The sequence below is a fragment of the Pelmatolapia mariae genome, linkage group LG6 (genome assembly GCF_036321145.2).
Source record: "Pelmatolapia mariae isolate MD_Pm_ZW linkage group LG6, Pm_UMD_F_2, whole genome shotgun sequence".
Lineage (NCBI taxonomy): Eukaryota > Metazoa > Chordata > Actinopteri > Cichliformes > Cichlidae > Pelmatolapia > Pelmatolapia mariae.
The window spans coordinates 19,922,632-19,942,970 of NC_086232.1; the positions used below are offsets into that span (position 1 = coordinate 19,922,632).

The 20,339-nt window shown below is 41.7% G+C and overlaps 1 protein-coding gene across 3 annotated transcripts in view; it reads left to right on the forward strand.

The window, feature by feature from the left end:
* The first annotated feature begins 3,213 nt into the window (after window positions 1-3,213).
* coro2aa (coronin 2Aa) overlaps window positions 3,214-20,339 on the forward strand; it is a 48,033-nt gene continuing 30,907 nt past the window's right edge. For 2 of the 3 annotated variants that reach the window (XM_063476141.1, XM_063476142.1), the window contains exon 1: window positions 3,215-3,568. Coding sequence is in view for 1 of the 3 variants with exons in the window: in XM_063476140.1 (XP_063332210.1) it covers window positions 3,554-3,568 (15 nt within the window). In the remaining 2 variants the exon portion in view is untranslated. Of the gene's footprint in view, window positions 3,569-20,339 lie in introns of all 3 variants that reach the window. The other variant, XM_063476140.1, reaches the window with a different exon arrangement.

Here is a 20,339-nt window from a genome sequence, read left to right on the forward strand (position 1 = left end):
CCGCTTTTTTCACCGCACAACACCGGCGCTCCATCTGTTGTAAGTCCAACAAGTTTGTCCCAGGGCAGTTTCATGTCGGTTACACTTTCTTTTCCTGTCGTTGTCCCGTGCATCGATTTAATGTTCAATATTTCCTCTCCATGGATGAAGATGGCCAGCTGTGCAATGTCCATCATGTCTGTACTTTCATCCACAGCAAGAGAGTATGCAATAAAGTTTTTGCTTCTTTCACACAACTGTGTTCTTAAATCAGTGGCCATCTCACAAACCCGATCAGCAATCGTATTTCTCCTCAGGCTCACATTTGCCAAAATCTGCGTTTTTTCTGGACACAAGACGTCGCACAGCTTCATCATGCAGCTCTTCAGAGTGGTACCAGGCTGATTTGGCTGTCTCCTCTGCTAAAATAAAACTTGCTTTCACGACAGCTTCACTTTGTGATTTTGCTCTGGTGAAAAAAGTCTGCTGAAATGTCAGATTCTTCTTTAGACTTCTACTTTCTGTAGTTTCTGCTCTGCATTTAGGTTTTTCAGCTTACGTTTTGTCTCGTAGTGCCATCTTGAATTAAAATCCTTAATTACAGCCACATTAGCTCCACTAATAAGACACACGGGTTTACCGGCAATGTCTGTAAATATATATTCAGTCACCCACTGGCGCTGAAAGGCTCTGCTTTCAGAATCAACTTTTCTCTCCACCATTGTGAACAGAAGTTTGTCTTGATTGATGCGGGAATGTTCCCAGTTAGCCTAGCGTTCAGCATGGAGGCTGCAGCGCAGCATTATGGGATCTGTAGTTTGTTTATTATTAGCGCCTCACATCGCCGGGCCGTGCATAACAATAATAATACATCTATATAAAATGATCTCGCGGGCCAGATATAAATGTACGCCGGGCCGGATGTGGCCCGCGGGCCATGACTTTGACACATGTGCATTAAATCATAGTTTAGGAAGGAAAGAGGCAAATGCTTTTTCACAGCAATGCACAAGGATTATTAAAATGTTAAAACTCCTGCCTCTACAACAGTTGCTTGAAATATTAGAAATTGGTGCCAGCAGGTTATTTCTGATATATATATGTATATATATATATATATATATATATATATATATATATATATATATGTATATATATATATATATATATATATATATATATATGTATGTATATATATATATATATATATATATATATATATATATATGTATAATATTCTTTCGCCCAGTACATCAGAGAAGTATGTAGAGAGTCACATGTCAGGGCTGATTTTCCTGAAACAAAGGACAACAAATTATAAAACAGGAAATGTAAAACTTTTAACCAACAAGAAGCACATGCTGGTTAAAAGTAAGCCAATTAAGGCAGATGAAGCCATGACTGAGGTGCCATGCAGCATGAATTACTCATGACTTTTATTCATTACTCGCTGACTGTTAAAGAAATTTACCAAAATTAATTTTTTTCTGTGAATTTAATTTTTTACTTACAGATTATCTTTTTCTGTATAATATAATCATTTTGTAAAATTAACATGTGTAAAGGTTATGATTGATAAGGCTTTTGTAATAGCGCAGTTTCACCGCTGGGGGGCAATAAAAACCCTGAAATGAAAATGTGTGGCAGACCTGTCGCACAACATGGCATCCATCCCTTTTTTCTTTCTTTCTGTTTCTTTAAATTTTCCATATAAGCAATTATAACGGATCTGGCTTTCAATTTCTTTCACCATTAGGCTTTAAAGATTGTTTAGCTTTTACATTAACTTACAATAATCAACATCTGTGCAATGTAACTGTTTGTAAGCAGAGTTTATATAATGTCCACATACACACACACTTAACATAAAGCATATATGATCTATGCAAACACAGTGATATGGATCATGCTTCACTGAGAGTAAAACAACACATCACCACACTGTGCTGACCACATTTCAGCAGCTGCTCTCGCTTCCAGACCCTGGGGCTAAACTGATGTGTGAGTTTTTATTGACAGCTCCTCTGTGTGATCCCTGCTGCCTGCCAGCTGTAACACAGAACACTGTACATGACACGCTCAGCACGGTTTGCCTACACAGAAACCAGGCGCTCTGTTTCAGGTGTGCATGTCAATGAGTTTTACACACACACACCCACACACACCACATCAGCAAAATGATCTATGTAAAATTACAAAAGGTGACAGAAAACACACAAACCACACGCACACACATACAAATAAAGGATCTATGCAAATACAGCGATACTCAGCAGGAGCCAAACACGAGAGTAAACAAGGGCCAAAGCATATTGTTTTGATTTGGTTGTCAAACAATAAGAAAACTAATTCATTAAAAAATAGTACTAAGCATAATGTAAACTTAAACTGATTATGCAGAAACCCCATGTTTATTTTTATGCTCTCAAATATACTGAACTGAGCTTCATTCATATGATAACCTGGCTGCTGAAAGGTGACACTGATGGTGATGGACTCTTTAAATAAATGTGCATTATCGATATGTTTTTCTAATTTTTTTGATGAATCAAACTGTAAACTGCAGTTAGGGATGAACACACAGGGTGCTGTTTAGCTGCTATGCATAATAATAATAAAAGGAAAATGCAACCAAGAGCAGACAGATTATAAATCAGGGATGTCAAAATTATTTTGATCTTATGTGTGCTGGACCGGTTAAAAATGCAATTAAAAATTAAAATTAAATAAATGCATATTAAAATTAATATAAAACAAAGGAGAGCAATTTCAACAGTACGCCTCAGTTTTCCTACGTGATAAAGGAATGCTGTAGTGAGGTGTAAAACCTGTGAAACTACAGTAAAAGATAAAAATGTATGTCCCCCACATTTTCCAAAGCCGTGAAGTGGGCCGGATTAGAGTTTCCGAGGGGCCGACTCTGTTCCCCGGGCCCTATGTTTGACACCCTTGCTGTAATTAAGATTTTATTTGATTTTACAGTGGGTGAATAAAGAGCAGCAGGTTAATGTAAACGAAACAGGGCTAATGCTTCCTCTGCTCTTGTGTGATTGAATCTGTTAAAATGTTATTTTAACATCGCTTGTTTGGCCTTCAGTCTACACAGTGATCATGATAATATTTATATATCTTTGCACTGATCGACCTGGATTTCCTCGCCCCTCCCAGCCTCCTCCCTCCTCTTCCTCCTCTATCGTCGCGTCCTGTGCTCGCATCTCTCTCTGTGATCTCTCCTCATCCACCCTCCTCCTCCTCTTTTCTTTTTTTTTCATGGTGGCTGCAGTTTGAAGGGCAAAGAAAATGTTTTGGCTGTGAGATTTTATTTATGTTATTGTTGTTGTTGTTGTTTTCTTTTTTTTAAATTCCGGGGGACTCTCAAGGTTGAGGCGGGCGTCATGACTTTTAAGTGACCACTCTGCCACAGCAATCGGTGATGTAACACGACTGGTTCCTGCTCCCCGGCTAGTCCCCTCCACCACCAGCAAAGCCAGCACATCCAGCAGGAGCAGCTCCACCGCTCGAGCCTTCTTCCCTCGGGGGAAACACTACCACCTGCCGCCACATCTCGCCCCTTATGACCGTCTCAAAGGTGAGTTCCCTTCAGCTCCAACTTCTCGCTTTGTGTTGCTTACTTGCCATCACGCACTCGCTGCGTGTGCGGGTGGGACACTTTGGGGGGGGGGGGGGGGGTCTGAGCTGCAGCCGGAGTTGGAGCTGTGCCATGCGGCTCCACAGCCTGCTGGATTTCAGCGGACGACTTTGCGGCAGCCACGAGGTTTGTTTGCACGCGTTTCATACACACACACACACACACACACACACACACACACACACACACACACACACACCGCTCCAACCTCTTGCTTGGTATTTGACAATGTGACGCAGAAGTGGCCAGCGGTTTCTGTTACAGCTGATCGGGTCTCACCCCCCCGGCACACACAGTATAGCACAACTCCATAGCTCTCTGCTGTTTCTATATCTGCATGGGTGGAAACAGAAAACCTGCACTGTCAACTTCACCATATTTAAACGGAGTGAGTACAGTAGTTGATCTAATTGATTATACGTTAAGTGGACACTTTATTAGGTACACCTTGCTAGTCCTGGGTTGGATCTGCCTTTTGCCTTCTGCATGGCACAGGTGCTGGAAACATCTCTGAGAGATTTTGGTCCATACAGCCAGGATGGCACATTACATGTGCTCTGTTAGACTGAGGTTTGGACTGTGGGGGTCATTACAGTGAAGTCACCTGTGTTCAAGAACCAGTCTGAGATGATTTGAACTTTGTGACATGGTGTGTTAACTAAAGCAACCATTGGAACATGTCATCATAAAGGGATGGACATGGTCATAATGCTTAGATAAGCAATTTTCTGTGGCAAAGATGCTCAGTTGGATCGAAGGATGCCAAAGTGTGCTGAGAAAACACCCTTCACACCATTACATCACCAACATGAACCGTCAATACGAGGCAGGATGGATCCCTGCTTTCATGTTGTTTGCACCAAAATCTGACCCAAACATTTCAGCGAGACTCGTCAGATCTGTTGTCCAATTCTGGCGAGCGTGTATGAACTGTAGCCTCAGTGTGGTCTTCTGCTTCATGGTCTGACATGCTGTGCTTTCAGAGATGCTCTTCTGCATACCTCGGCTGTAAAGCGTCACTGTTGCCTTTCTGTATGCTTGAGACAGTCTGAAGATGGTGTATGAAAATCCCAGTATAGATCACCAGTTTGTGGAATAATCAGACCAGCCTGTCTGCCACATTCACAGTCACTCAAATCCCCTTTCTTCCTCATTCTGATGCTCAGGTTTAACTTCAGCAGGTCGTCTCGAGCACGTCTACGTGTGATTGGCTGATTAGATATTGGGGTTAATAAAAGCAGTTTAATGAATAAAATTGAAAGGAATTGAAAATAGAATTAAATCCATAATTAAGTTTGCTTAAAAAGTATTTAGATTTTCCACATCTAATCATCTTTAGTATTAGTATAAACAGAAAACAGTTTATGCATATTTTTAAATAATTGTTTAAACTCGGTAACTGAAGTTTTAGTTTACTTTTCATCTTAGAATAAAAGGAAAAAAGTAATCCCTACAGATAGCTAATTAGTTATCTGGTTAATTTTCAAACAACCTTGTGAACACGTTAGCATTTTAAATAATGCTTTTGTTTTGGAAAAGCACTTTAAAGGTGTTTCATTATTCAGGACCTGCGAGTCGCACATTTGTATTTTTTCTTGTGAGCAAACACAAAATCCAAACAGTTGTACACTGATAAAGCTGTAATCAAAATGCCGCAGGTCCCATCAGCGAGTATATTGTGAATAGATTTGGTGTGCCCGTTCAGTGTAAACACCTCCCTGCTTCTAAGTGAAGCCTGTTATTTCTGCTCTGTGGGTGGCGGTACTCTTTCAGGCCACCAGTTCACCAGATTGTTTGGATCCATTGTGTTTTGTTTTTTTTAATTCACTTCTGTCTGGACGGGTGTAAATAAACTTAAGACAAAGAAAAATAACAGCTTGAGAGCTGTGTTTAATGAACCGAGTCTAATGCTCACCACATGTGGAGCTGTGGGACAAATTTAGGACTTCAGTGCCAGTTGGCTCTTCAAGTGTGGCAGTGCACATCAGTTTCACAGAAGGCCGGTCCAGAGTGTGCGCCGTGATTGGACCAAACGAATATTTGTATTATTTTCAGATGTGTGACTGAATTGTTTTATCAAATTCTTCCTTCTATTTTAATTTTTCCATAAGTTGTGGTTGGTTCAGCGAAAGTCCCATTTCACTGCATTTATTGTCGCAGTTTGATATTGATATTCTCAATTTTCCTGTAGCGTTAGATAAAAACAGAGGTTTGTATCCAAGGTGAATATTTAGGGGGGATGAGACTGCAGATTTTTGTAAACCTTATCCAGTCTGTTTGGGAGTCACTCCGAGTCACAGCGCAGTGTTTGGAGACAGGTTGCCTCCCACCAGGCGACCTGTTCAATTCCTGGCTCACATATTGAGGGCGTTGGCTCTGGGGAACCAGTTGGTTGTCGCAGCTAATCACAAACTGTTGCTGAAAGTGGAAAAAAATCGATTTAATCAGTGGGCAACCATTTTTTCCCTTCCTTTCTTCCCAAGTCAAAACGAGGGATTTTTACTCTACTATTTTTATTCTACTGTGACAGAGCCGTACAGTGTTTTGGTTTTGTGCGCACGCAATGTTTTTATTCTTTTTCAACATTTTTATCACTAACACCTTCAAAATTAGCTCAAAGAACAGTTTACATTTATTAATGAGCCTCATCAATGATAAACCCAACTTAGGCCAGCCCATCTTACTGCTTCCAGCTATTGGTAGGAGTCTTTCCTTTCCATTCATGCAGTTTTACAGGGTTAGCTACATGAGTATCCATTTGACAGGTGAGCAGTTATAAAGTCACTGCTGAATCATGCATTACACAGCGGCTTTCTTCAGGTTGAGTCACGAGCAATGTTCCCTCTGAGCTGCGCACGTGCGCAATTGCGCACTGCTGGCACGGTCTCCGCGCACAGAAAATCTCTGTTGCGCACAAAAAAAAATCTAACCTGAATTGAAATTAAAATTAATACTTTAAGAATTCTGTTTTGCAGTGTTAGTCAGTAAGTGACTGGCTGCTCCTGTATGGGTTTAGAACGATGCCACCTTATCCCATAGTCCAGCCAATCACGCGATTCACATTCATGTATATGCGCAGCTAATCAACGTCGTTGACAGGCTATGACAGCGTCCTTATGTGCCGACACCGGTGTTTGAGCTGTCAAAGCGGCGTGGCTGATGTGGAGTGAAGCCACATTAATGACAACGTGTACAACCATTGGAGAGGTGAGCAGGACAGAGGGAACAATTGACGGAAAAAGTGTGGACTTTATACCAGTTTTTAAATTGTGTTGATAGGCCACGTAAAACCAGAGTTATGATAAAAATATATGCAATGTTTGGTTTTCTTCCTGAATACTATCGTTGTTTATATTTACTGTGGCAAGAAACGGTAAAAACAGCGTTTTATAAGGAAAACGCTCGAAAGCCCTCTCCGCCTGTGAGCAAAAACAAACCCCACCCCCCTCTTCCTTTCCTATTCGTCCACAAAAGTACCATGTCGACCAATCAAAAAATGATATGGCAACGTGGCATCTAGTTGTTAAGAAACGGGGGTAAGTTTTAGGAGTGGCGGCGGTGTTTTGAGATGTGAGAGATTTGCAACGTTTAGCGCAAATCTTGTGTTGTAGTGTGTAGTGTAGTCAATAGTTTTGTTGTGTGTGTCAGAACAGTGAGGCGACTGCTGAATGTTACAGGTGTTACAGGAGTGATACATCTCCTGTTGTCAGGCCTGCAGGTATCAGGCTGTTGTTCTCCTTTATCTCATAGTGGACAGAAATAATTTTTTGGAGTGGCACAAATAATTTGTGTGGCATCAGATTTGATGCAGAACAGCTGATTGTTCTGTAAACAGTGCATTAAAAAAAAAAGCTGCAAAAAACTTTGTTTGCCAAACTCGGTTACTTTTTTGAAGAAGTAACTATATAATTAATTGCCCAGCATTGGTCATTATATACTATATTTTGCAGACAGAGTTACAGGACTCTCTCCCAGACCACAGACTCACAATACAAGTCAGAGCTTTATAAAAAAAAAAGAAAGAAAAAAAAAAAAGAAAGTTGTGTTTTCGAAATTGGAGTTCAAGTTATTTTTACTTCCAATAGTGTTAACATACTACACAGGTCAATGACTAGATTTTTTTAAATTTTCATTGTAAGTGGGCTAAAGCAGTTAATTAAAAGTAGTCTAACATAAATGTAAATGCTGTAATTTGATTATATTAATAAACCATGTCACTTGGATTGATTAGATGCTGGCGTGACCACAGTGCACACGTCTGATGTCGCTCACAGTGGTCCAAGGGTTCGCTCAGGGAGTTTGTGTGTTCGCTCAGACACATGAAAAATTAGAGGGAACATTGGTCACGAGTGGTGCCATCAGGGTGTTTTTTTTGTTTTTTTTTTTTTGGTGATCATTTCTATTAAAGCCCCTTTTGCAGCTTTTCGGGACTGGACTTCGAAATCTGCTTCTTCTTTTTTTTCTTTTTTTTAAAATTACGTATTAATAGGTTACAGCTATATTTGTGACGTCTCAAATCAATAAAACAACAAACAAAATATATCGACGGGTATCCTAGCAACCTTGAAAACAGACTTTGAGGTTGCTGATATGGCTAGATAAAACATCGTCACCCATGGACAGACTTTTCACTGTTCAACAGGTTAGGAAATCATAAATGAACTAATAAAAAAGTTTGGTCATCAACCCCAGCGGCAAAGCTGGGTTGGTGATCATTAAATTTATCAAGCCGAAACTGTCAACCCCACCTGTTAGCTAGAAAGTAGCAGCCTTGACTGTTAGGTGGAAACGATTAGCTCCCCCATGACTATGACATATTTTCATATTTTCACTCTGCACTGATTAAACTTAATAAGATCCAAGTTCTAGGCTCCTTTCAGGGCTGACCTCAGACACCAGTCTGACCTTTACGCCCGTCTTTGTGCTAAGCTAAGTGGCTCATAAACACTTTCCAAGCATTTAACACTCAAAAAGAAGCTCCAAAAATGTCAAGCTGCTCTGTTTAAAGATGTAAAATAATAGTGTTTAGTTTAAGAATTGACCTTTGGCTCATTTTTTAAATATTTCCTAATGATATACTAACAGCTCGCTGCTCCCCCTCTTTGGGAATTTTATCAGAGCGCCTGAGATAAACGGCGAGGTCAGTTACCGCTCTTCAGCTTGGCGGGGGCTTGATGCAAATTTTTCTGCGCGCCCCTGACAAAGAAAAGTCTGTAGCTAATGAACAGCGAACATGTTTTGGGGTTGCGCAGAGTTTAAGACTAAAGCGTGTCAGTTTGAGGCACGACTTTTGGTGCCGTGCTGTGTGGAGAGGTGTCATGCCAGCTCTCGAGTTGTCTAATTAGGCCTGTCATCCACCTAATGGCCAACCCGCTGCCAAAAAGAGCATTAGACTAATGAGTTTGCCACACGTCTGCACTTGTGTGAAACAAAAATCTCCCGACCACAAATGAACCCTCCCTGCTGTAGCCGGCTTTGAACTCGGTGAAAAATCTTGACAGTCTCATTTTTAACGAGGTGTTTGTGGGATTTGAAGGCACCACAGGCTCTTCTGTTTAAATCCACTGTAGAGAGAGTAAAAAATCTGCTTTGCACTTTCATGTTAGGGCCATAAAATGCTAACCTGGCATGTCATCACACAGACTGTTAAACGCATACCTGAGATTCCCTTGCTTTGTCCAGCCTGTGGCGTGTGCTGTTTGCTATGTAGATCCTCATTTCTTCAGAATCTCTGAGCAGAGCCTCTTTTGTTTTTTTGTTTTGTTTTTTTCCTGCTGTGGAAATACTTGGCTGTTTATCTTGTAGTATATCTTACTGTCACTCACATCCGGAGCAGAGAGGAGGCACTTGCTGCTGCTGTTGCTGCTGTTGCTGCTGCTGCTGCTTTTAGGAGTCAGTCTGTCCTTCTGTAACACCTGCAATGAACTGAAGGTGTGCTTTTGAGCAAACATGCCCTTGAATCAACCCGATGACCTGAGCACTAGAAAATCTGTGCAGAATATATGCGGCTGTTAAGCTGCTGTTGTGCAATAAAGTGATGACAAACCTGTTGTTATGGGCCATTTAGTCCCCTGTATGACTGCAGTCAGAGCTTGGTTTGCATTTCCAGCAGTAACCTGTAACCTGTGGGAGGCAGAGTTTCTAAGGTGCAGCCAAGCAGCAGCGGCTTTCAAGATTGGTGGCATCAGGATCACTTCTCTGTTCCTGCTTCATTGAGAAGTGACCCTCACGTCTTTGGAGATGGGGTAAGGAGCTCAGTCATTTGGGAGGGGCTCAGATTAGAGCTGAAAGGAACCAGTTGAGGTGGTTCAGGCGTCCAATAAGGATGCCTCCAGGATATGTCTTAGGTGAGGTGTTTCCAGCATGTCCTCAGGGGGAGGCAAAGCATGTATCTCTCAGCTGGCTTGGGAAGACCTCAGTATCACACTGGAAAAGCTGGAAGAGGTGGAGAGGGGGGCCTGGGCGCCCTAGCAACCCAGACCCAGACAAGCAGCAGAAGCTGGATAGATGGATGAACAAACCTAGCAGCCAGTATAAGCCCTTTTTTAAAAAAAAAAATTGTATATAAAAATGTTGTTACAATGTTGTGTTGTAACAGAGCTGAAAGAACAAACAGATTAATTAATCAGAAATGTGTTGCGAGAATTACGTAATTAATTTTTAGCAGTGTTAAATTCACTGGTTTCTGATTTTCATCAATGACCTAACTTGCTTGCACAGCTAGCTAACAAGATATCTCTGCAACTATAATATTGTTGTTGTTTTAAAAAGGCTTAAAATTGTACCAATTGAGGGTAATATGTTTTGCTTATGTAACATGTTTATTTTTGTTCTAAATTTGGGCATTTGGAGTCCACTGGGACTCAGCTTTTTGGAGCCAGCCTCCAGGGGCCCATGGAGCAGCTGCAGTTCTTCAGTGGCTGGACGTTGCTCTTTGGGGATTCAGTGATTTTAAGCATTTAAAAGTAATAAATCTGCAAAAACAACTTCAACAATAGCTACTGTAGTCATTAAATGTTCAGGATTGTAACTGTGCATGGTTTTGTCTTTGCAGCATTGTGTGTGTGTGTGCGGGCGCGTGTGTGGGTGCCAATCATGCATTTTTACTTTCTTTGTTGAGGGTTACATCACTGATTTATTACCTATTAGGTTAAGAGGAAAACCCTGAAACTGAAGCAGCTCATGTCACATGTCCTCTGTTGGCATTACAGACCCGACTTTGTGCCCTGAGGTGATGTTGGAGAACCCTGTGTCCTCAATAAATGGTGCCTCATACATGACTGTACCTCCAGGACAAAGCCCCCTGTGGCCTTAAACTCTTACTCTCTGCCCTGCCACACCTCCTGTGGTTCAGTTTTCACTAAAACTAATGAAGGCCTGCTTCACTGCCCGGCAGGGTCAGAGTGATTTCACGGTACTTCTGGCCTCTTTCAGTTAATCCTGCTGTTCTCACACTGTCAATAAAACATCTGGTATGCACTTATTCTGTCTTTGCCAGGATTTTCTAACAGGTGGAAACCTTTTGAGTGTTCTTTGTTCGGAGATTGTGTGTCCTCAAAAACTCAGAGTAACACAAATTTCTGGTGATTTTTTTTTAAGTGCACCTAAGCAATAGTTTTCTAAAGTTCTTCATTGGGCATTGGCTGCTTTTTCACTCATTTTCAGTCCAGTCCTTGTACCTCACCATTTTCAGAGGAAGTCTTTGTTAGCTTGTTTCAGTCGCTTAATTCTGATCTGTGACTCATTCAAACATAAAAAGTACATAACTCCACAGGTGAACCAGTGTTGTGTCTACACATACCAGACAACATGGCAAAAAAACAATTTTGAATTGCATCTTTATGCACTTTGTTACCAGCAGCCTGTCAGAGAATTCACTCCCATTTCTTTAGTTGAATCCATGAAAATAGATGTCACAGTCTGACCGACCCAAAGTAGTATTTTTGCACCAAGGTGATTCCCGAAGAGCTATTAGCCAAAAACTTGTCACTCTCGGTAACGGTGTGCAGTGTGTCCTTAGAAAAAATTAAGGAAACTGGAAAAATGGAAGACAAAAAAAAAGGGGGCAGGCCTAAGAATCCATCGATAGCAGATTAACAGTATCTGGAAGACACATGTCTTTAAGAAATAGGGAAAAAATCCAGCAAATACAGGACCTGAGATAAGCACTTTAATCCTTATTTTAACGCTCTTCTCTCTTGGTGTCTTTTTTGAGAGGTGTGAGCAGTGATCGATGTAATAATCATAGCCCATCAGACGCTCTTCCTTGAAGAAGCCAGATTTTTGAGTTGTTATGTAGATTCATCACCGGGCAGTTGTTGTCTGGTATTCGTGGATCATCATTTGATGCTTCAGCCTGGCGGTCAAACTGAATAAAATCTGCAAAGTATTGGGCTTTAGAAAACAATCTGCTGGTGGATATCGGGGACGATTACTGTACTTGTCCTGACAATGGTTTAAAAATCCCGAAAATGCTCTTATATAAATCGAGAGTGTGCATGTGACCACAGAAGCTCTCTGTCTTTGTCCCAAAGACTACAAACTTCCCTTAAACAAGCTGTCGTCTGCTGTTTGTCACTGCAGGGCATTTACAGTGCCAGGCATAATGACTCCTCCAACAATGGCTTCGAAAGTCTTGTTTGTCTTTCCACCCTGACCTTCTTTTTCTTTTACTGTTACGTCACTGTCACTCAGATCAGTCGTGGCAGGTTGCCGTGCACGTTTCTGACGTGACAGCTGTTTGGGGATTATCCGGCACCACGTGGGTCAAACAGGGAGGGGATTATTTTAGAAAATATAGAGGAAGTCAGTAAATGTGTGCACAGTACAAGTAAAATACTGCAGGCCAAGCTTCAGAGTGAACAGCTGGCTAGCACCTGAAGGGTTTATATGCTGTTTCTTTGGTAGTTGTTCTATTGAAGCGTCTGATGACATCATGCACACATTGCTTGAGATTTGTTTGCCATGTTGGCCGTGACACAGCCACCGGTTGGTGGAAAAAAACATGAATCTCCTGACGGTTGGCAGTGGTTCCTGGAGGTTACTGGCTCTTGCTGGATGAGGTTGCACCAAAAACTTCAGATTCAGATTCAGATTGCTATCAGATTGCCACAGTTGTCTGTAGTCTTTTTTCCCCCTCAGCCATAAAAAGCTGATGGGATGTCGCTGTCACCCCGCTGGACAGGCGGCCAGCGTGGACAGCCAAGTTTGTGAATGCAATAACTCAGAATTGAGGCAACATAGGATTTTCAAGATCATCCCATTGAAGCATTTACTGAAACTCGCAAATGAGTTTGAATCCCAGTGAACTTGACTTCACGTTCAAGGTCAGAGGTCAATTTTCTGAAAATGTTATGATTGAGATAACTCAAAAAGGACGTCACCTAGTATTTTTAAATGTATATAGGTAGATATACTACGAGGGTGAGGGGTAGCACTAATGGCTGCTAGTATGAGTCTGCAAACACTTGCTAACTCTTGCTGAGCCATAATGCAGCTTGAAAAAGTGCAATGCAGCTCTTTCAAAGTAAAAGCTGTGCTTTAGCTCTGCAGCCAACATGTTTCAGAAGGTGCTGCAGCTCCATTTCTAGTTTGTTGCACTTTTCACCCCTTCACTGCAGCTCAGAGAGTAGTTCGAGTAGTCGTATCTTCGATTCAACCCGCGACCGCAGCAGTGTGCTAGCAACAAGTTAGGCAATATTCATTTTTCCCTAGCAAGAGGTGGTTGCTTGAGGGTCACTGACTAGTCTTTGGGCCTGCATAACCAGTGATGCAATGCCACTGGTACAGGTTACTAAAATTAAGAGGTTGGATGCTGGCAGCTTGTGACACCGGATGTGATGTCAGTTTGATGTGAAGTTTGTTGACTTTCGTGAGGCACCGAGGGCGGGTACAAAGGGCCCCTTATTCACTTGATCTTACATTTTCACCATGATTGTCACATGTCAATTATGGCAGACAAGATAATGTCACATGGTTACTGGTCACCCCTCTGTATAATATCAGTAAGTTTTGATTAAAGGTCATGTTTGTTTAGTTTGGTGCTTTTTTTTTTTTTCTTTTTCTTTTTCATTTTTAAGAATTCCCATATAAAGATCAGAAGCTTCTGGTCGGACTTATAAAAAGCCCGCTGCTTCAGGCAGGGTGCTCCGGTTGTTTTTGAAGTCGGCAGGTCTTAGTCATGAAGCAGATGGGTCAGCAGAGTCTTATTTATTATTCATGATAACGAGTGGTTGGCCTCTTCCACCTGTGTGTGTGTGTGTGTGTGTGTGTGTGTGTGTGTGTGTGTGTGTGTGTGTGTTTGTTTGTTTGTTTGTTCAGCCTATTGATTCATGAGATTTAAAGTTGCACATCATGAAAATTACTGTTAGAACAGTTGCAGACTTGGTCTCTGATGCCATGTCTGCACGTTTGCTTATTAAACCCGACAACTGCTTTCCACAGATAAGTTTACAAGGTGATTAGAATAAGTGGCTCTGTGTACAGTGTTGTACCACATCCTCAAAAATATATATTACTGAGTGTGTATAAATACATACTGTTATTTATACTTGCAGCGAGGCACGAGACTGACATTTTTGTGTGCAGACGAAAATATTTCAACAACTGCTGGATGACTTTCTGTGTTAATGGATAAACAAACTGGCCGTGCATTTGTTGCCTGATTTACATGTGGTTTTACTGTGAAAGGTCTGCTAACAGATGGATTGCCATAAAACTTGGCACAGGCATTTAAATTCTGATCGCTTTTGTCTTTTCTTAAAGGTCTCATGTTACAGCCAGATCATTTATTCTACCATGCCTGCACAAACCATGTTTTAGCCTGGTTCTGTCTGCACTGAGCGTGAGCCCTAACGGCACACTGCCAGCGCTCTTTGCCAACTGGGGGCAGTCTCAGGGCAGGGTTTGGCATCTGTTCCTATCAAAAGAGCCAAGATTGATCAGTTTTTGCCAAAGAAATTTGTATTTAGGGGAAAACATATTTTTTTTTATCCTTATGATGAAGATGACACAGCCTGTAAGGTATGAACTGGCCTCTCCAGTTTGGGTAAAAATAATTGTCTTTTTACATGTGAACACGCTGCAGTGCGTTTTATTTTAGTAATACCATGTTCTGTTGCTTTTTGAAATTATACGTCTTAAATAACAGTTCTGTAGTGGAGGGGAACAAATGCATTCAGATGTGCAACACAATGCCACAGTCTTCCCAGGAGTGGTCATCCCAGCAGATTCACCTGAAGGTCTAATTGTGTAACGCTCAGAGAAACTGAAAAACGCATGTGGTACATCTCAGTCTCTACTGGCCTCAGTTAGCATGTTTAATGTGACGGTTCACGACAGTCCAATTAGAAAAAGACTGGCTTGTTTGGAAGGTTCGCTAGGAGACAGACTCTTCTGTCTAAAAAGAACTTAGGTTTATAAAACAGCATCTGAACAAACGACAAGATTTCTGGATTAATGTACTTTGGACAGACGAGACCAAAGTGGAGATGTTGCACAGTGGCATGTTTGGGACCCCCCCCCCACGTAATCATAAACGCCTCGTACCAAACGTCAAGCACGGTGGTGGAGGGGTGATGATTTGGGGTTGCCACAGGACCTCAGTACCTTGCAGTCCCTGAGTGGACCATGAACCTCTCTGTATACAAAAGTGTTATAGAGTCAAGTGTGAAGCCAGTTCTTGCTGTTAAAGGCTGTTAAATCACTGGGTGTACTTAGTTTATCACCAAACTGCAAAGAGTCCTGTGAACATTTTTTTTTTCACATGACTGTATAAACTCTAAGTTAATTGTGTGAAGTGGCCTACTTTAGTTTATGGCCTGCAGAGGTATATCCGATCTGTTGCCAGTTTACTTCATTAGCGCTAGTATGACTATGTTAGCCTGCTAATATAATGACTTAGTGAGCATGTTATACTTGGGTTAAGCATTAGCTTTTAGCTGAAGACTACTCACAAAACCATGTATAAGTGCATTTCTTTAGCTAATGTTTGATTTGAGCTTCACAGACAATTTGAGTCTAGCATGTCATGCTGCATGCCACAGTGCATTAATGCAGTTAGCTAATGGGCGTGATCTGATTTGCTGTGGCCTCGTTCTGCTCGACAGCAGGATGTACACTGTGGCAGTACGCTGTCTGTGTATTGTTTATACAGAGAGGGTGAGCCTATATAATAGCAAGCCAATCCCCTGGAGTCTCAGAAAGTGAAGCTCACCTTGACAACAGTTACTATGGATAAAGTGGATGGATGGCCTCTAGCTGCTGCTAAGCTCATCAACACTGTATTAATCTACATGATGAGGATCCTTGTAACTTCCTTGGTGTGCTCTAATCAGACCAGCTCATTGCCTTTGTTGAATAATGAATCATGCTTTAGCCATCTTGTCATTTAATATTCCTTATGTGTACAAAACAAATGATTAATTCTCATAAAAAGGTCCTCTTAGACTAATTTTAGAACATCAAACCTAATTTGGTGCACATTTTTTCCCACTTTTCTCTCTTTGATGTAGAATATTTTTAACTCTGTCAGTAGTTTTCACTGCAAACGACACCAGCTGGCTGCAAAACAGCTTTACTTAGTTATAATTGATATAAGATAAAAAGACACTCCCTCAAGGGTACACACACACACACACACACACACACACACACACACACACACACACACACTGGTCTCTGTCGATGTGACACGATGTGTGCTTATAACCACCCATATAATGTGATTAATATTTTAATAGTCCTGCAGTTTCTCAATGAAACGGCTCCTCGCACAGCTGAGATCTAGGTCACTTGGTGACATTTTATGTGCTTTATTTTATTTTTTTTAAACAGACATGGAAACGCTTAATGTGTCCCATCTGAAAATAAGAGGTAAAAGGCATCGATGTATTCATATAAATATAACCATTTACAGCAAATAGTGCTGTTTCTGTCCCGAAAAAAGCCAAAAACACTTCATCCCTGCAGTTTGTTTAAGAAACGGCTAACAGACCACAAATTAAGCCAGTATGATTCTGGATTTTAAACTCCCGTGTTGTTTAGTGTTCTATATTATTTTTATGTCTGTAAAAGGTTTGCAAAGACAAGTAACTTAAGTAGTAACTTAGTATCTGTGCTATTATGTAAAACATGTGCATCATGTCTGCTGTGCAGCTAATGTGGCACACCCTTAAAGTAAAGCCACTACTCACTCCTCACTTCACTTTCATTATTAAGTAGACATGAGCAACAGGGACCATGTATATAAAAAAATGACTTGTTCGCAATGACGTCGCCCATTGGGGTGGGACAAAGCTGCCAACTATTAGAGGGCAGAGGCTTTACTCAAGAGAAGCAACCATATGTAACCAATGCCTCATTTTTCTGCACAAGCTGACCAATCAGAGCAGACGGAGAAAGGGTCACAGTAAAATGTCTCAGGCACAGGACAGCTGCTTAGTGTAGGCACAGACTGGGCCAATACTAACACTCACTCTCGTTTTAGGAGAGTTATAATACCCAATAACTAAATGTGATGGAGCTAAATTATTATTAGTCACTATAATACAACAGGTCGACTCTTTAGGTAACTATTGACAATGGGAGTGGTGACTGAACCAGGCTGGGGTTTGAGACACAGAGATGACTTAAACACTTAGATAGTATCAGATTACACGGATGTTTTCAGGAGCCTTCCTAAGAAATTACAGATGCCTTTCTGGGAAATCAACAGAAGGAAAACACCTGAATGAGTGTTACATGTCTGAAGTTCAACTGTAACTGCTCTGTCTGCCTGTCTGTGACGTGATCATCATGCGTTGCGTGCAGTATGACCATTACCAGCTAAATCTCTTAATGAAAGTTCAGAAAAAGAAACCGATTTTCTTTCCTGGTTGTCAAATCCAGAATCTCGCTTTATATACCGTTTCTACGATCCTCACAGTTGGCTTACATGTGCGACAACCGAGAGAGGTGCCTGTAGATGAATCGGGATGAATAACGGATTTCAACATGCTTCGTGATCTATAAAATGAGTAACAGTACATGGTTTGAATGCTTTTCCAACACAACTTCAGGGTCCATTGGTTTTTACAAACCCTGCTTTGTGCCAAAGTTGATGTAAGCAGGTAGTGTAGCTGTGATATCACTGAATGGGAATTGTTTCAAACAGATGTGTTAATGGAGATTTTGGAGTGAATCAGACGTGAAAGAATGAGGCGTGCTGCACAGGCATGCAAACAAATTATTCACGTTAGATTTCGGCCAACTGGAGGTGAGATCACTATCACACAATGTTCTTAAAGCAGCCATCTGATGGTATGTGATTAAAGGTGTTACTCAAACTACAGAGAGCAAGTTTCCAGCTGATGATTAAATACCTGTGAATCACTAAATATACACAAGTCTTATTCAAGGGTATATCTGTCATTTCTTTAGATTCTGCTAAGGTAACAGGAAATCAGTGCAGTGATTTATTGAAACAGACAATGAAATTCTTTAATACAGCCTGAACTCTCTTTGGCAGTTTTCTTGTCATTTCATTGATTAGTCTTCAGGAATAGTTCATCAGGTTTCTTGAAGGACATTCAAAGCTCTTCTTCTTCTTCTTCTGTTCTCTGTCAAGATGATCCTACACTGCTTCAATGGTGTTGAGGTCCAGGCTCTGGGGAGGCCAATCCATGACTGTTAGTGCATCATTATGTGTTTTTTTTTTCTATCTCTTCATGCTGTTATCGCACTGTTTGGGATCATTGCCGTGCTGAAAAATGAAACCGTCGCCAGTCAGCTGCTTTCTATACGATATTGCATGACAGTACTTTACAAATTTCTTCAGTAATCGTCACTCCATCAGACCTGTTGCAACTGATTTCACTGTAGTTCCTGTGTTAACTATCGTACCTCAGCCTTTTTTCTGTGTCTCCCTTCCTTAAGAATGACTTCTTGACAGCCACACTTCCACTGAAACCATTTCTTTTTTTTCTTTTTTGTTTTTTTGCCTGTCCCGTTTGGATCTTTAGCCATCAGAATTGTTGTCTGAAGGCCAAAAAAGATGCCAAGCGGATTTACTTTACCAAGTGGATCATCATGGCCTTGCCATATTGGTCCATTTGATTGACTTTTATTATAATTATGTATTTATTTTATTTTATTTTCAGTTGTTACAGACGGGACAGACATGACTGGGGTATAGGACAGGGAGAAAGAATGAAAGAAAGAGAGGGAAAGAAAGACAAAATAGAGGGGAGAGAGGGAAAAAAAGAAAAGCAAACAAACAAAAAAGAAAAAAAAAAGAAAAAAAACACCTGGATCACCTGTCGAGAGAACAAAAAAAACAGAAGAGAAAAGAAACAAAAAAGAGCAACATAATAAATACAACACCATCACAATAAACTAGCTAACAGATAACAGTAGATACTAAATATTAAATGTTATTGTGCAGCATGCAAGATTGACAGCGCACAATGTGCTTTGAGGTAGCAGCCAAGAAAGGTGTAGTTTGTGTCTGTGTACACCTGTGTGCACACCTGTGTGGATCAGCATGCTTGTATTCCAAAGGTTTCTCCATGTAACGATCTGCTAGGGAGTGGGGGGAGCCATAGCCCCGTCCCCCAGGGCATTTAGCAGGTATGCAGGAGATCCAGGCCCCAGACATCCAGAGGGCCCAGGGTACGAGGACCCAAGGAGGACCACCAGGGGGGCAACCGTGCCACCCTCCTGAGGAGAGCCCCAGGCGAGGGGTCACCCAGCAGCCACGGAGCAGAGGCCAGAGGGGGTTGCAGTGACGTGCCCGCGGGCTCTGCCGGCAGCCAGCTGTGCCAGAGGGGACCAAGCCTCAGGCACAGAGGCCAGAGGCCTGAGGGCGCCACACCTCCCAGAAGGGGCCCAGCCGGGCCACAGGCGCCAGGCCCCGCCAAGCGGCCACCAGAAGTGAGCCGGTACATACATGAGCACCCAGCCCCAGACACCAAGAACCACCAACGCACTGACGTCTGAGGGCATCAGCCACCGGCAGGGAGTATGGTGAGGGGAGATAGGCCTCCATATCTTGGAGAGCCTGAGATGTTGAAACCATTTCTAATGAGGCTTCAGCAAACAATAAATCAGCTGATGGGCAACATGCACCTCTCAGGTCCTGTGTCAGTGTGTCAAATGTTTGCTTGATTTTTCTTACGGACATGGCTTTCAGATGCTGTTCCTCTCCAGAGGCCTGGTAATGAACTAATCATTTGATTCAGGTGTGTTGACCCAGGGTGATATCTAAAACCTGTAAGACACCGGCACTCGAGGCCTGGAGTTGCCTACCCCTGCTCTAGAAAGACAGATTTGCTTCTTGATTGAGCAGCTGGAAATAGACTCAAAAATTTGGGCATGTCTGTGTTTCCCAGGTTTAGACTCGTGCTGACAATTCATACCCCCGTGATTTTCATCAGCATAGTTAGTCACACCTTAGTTTGTTGAGACAGGAACAGATTCTGATCTTAAACTTGATTACTCGTGCTGCGTCTTGTGCGTTTTTAAAAACTGGATTGTTGACGACGGATTTGAAAACTGATGTCATACCTGACTATTCAGCAAACTTCAAAACTAAAAAAACTCTTAAAATAACAACATTTTTGCTATTTCCCCCCCAAAAAGGGGAATTACTTAAACTCTAAATAGTTTCTGTTGCACAAGCACCTGAATGCTTGACTCGTTACATGTACTGACACTGAACCAGACAGCTAGAAAG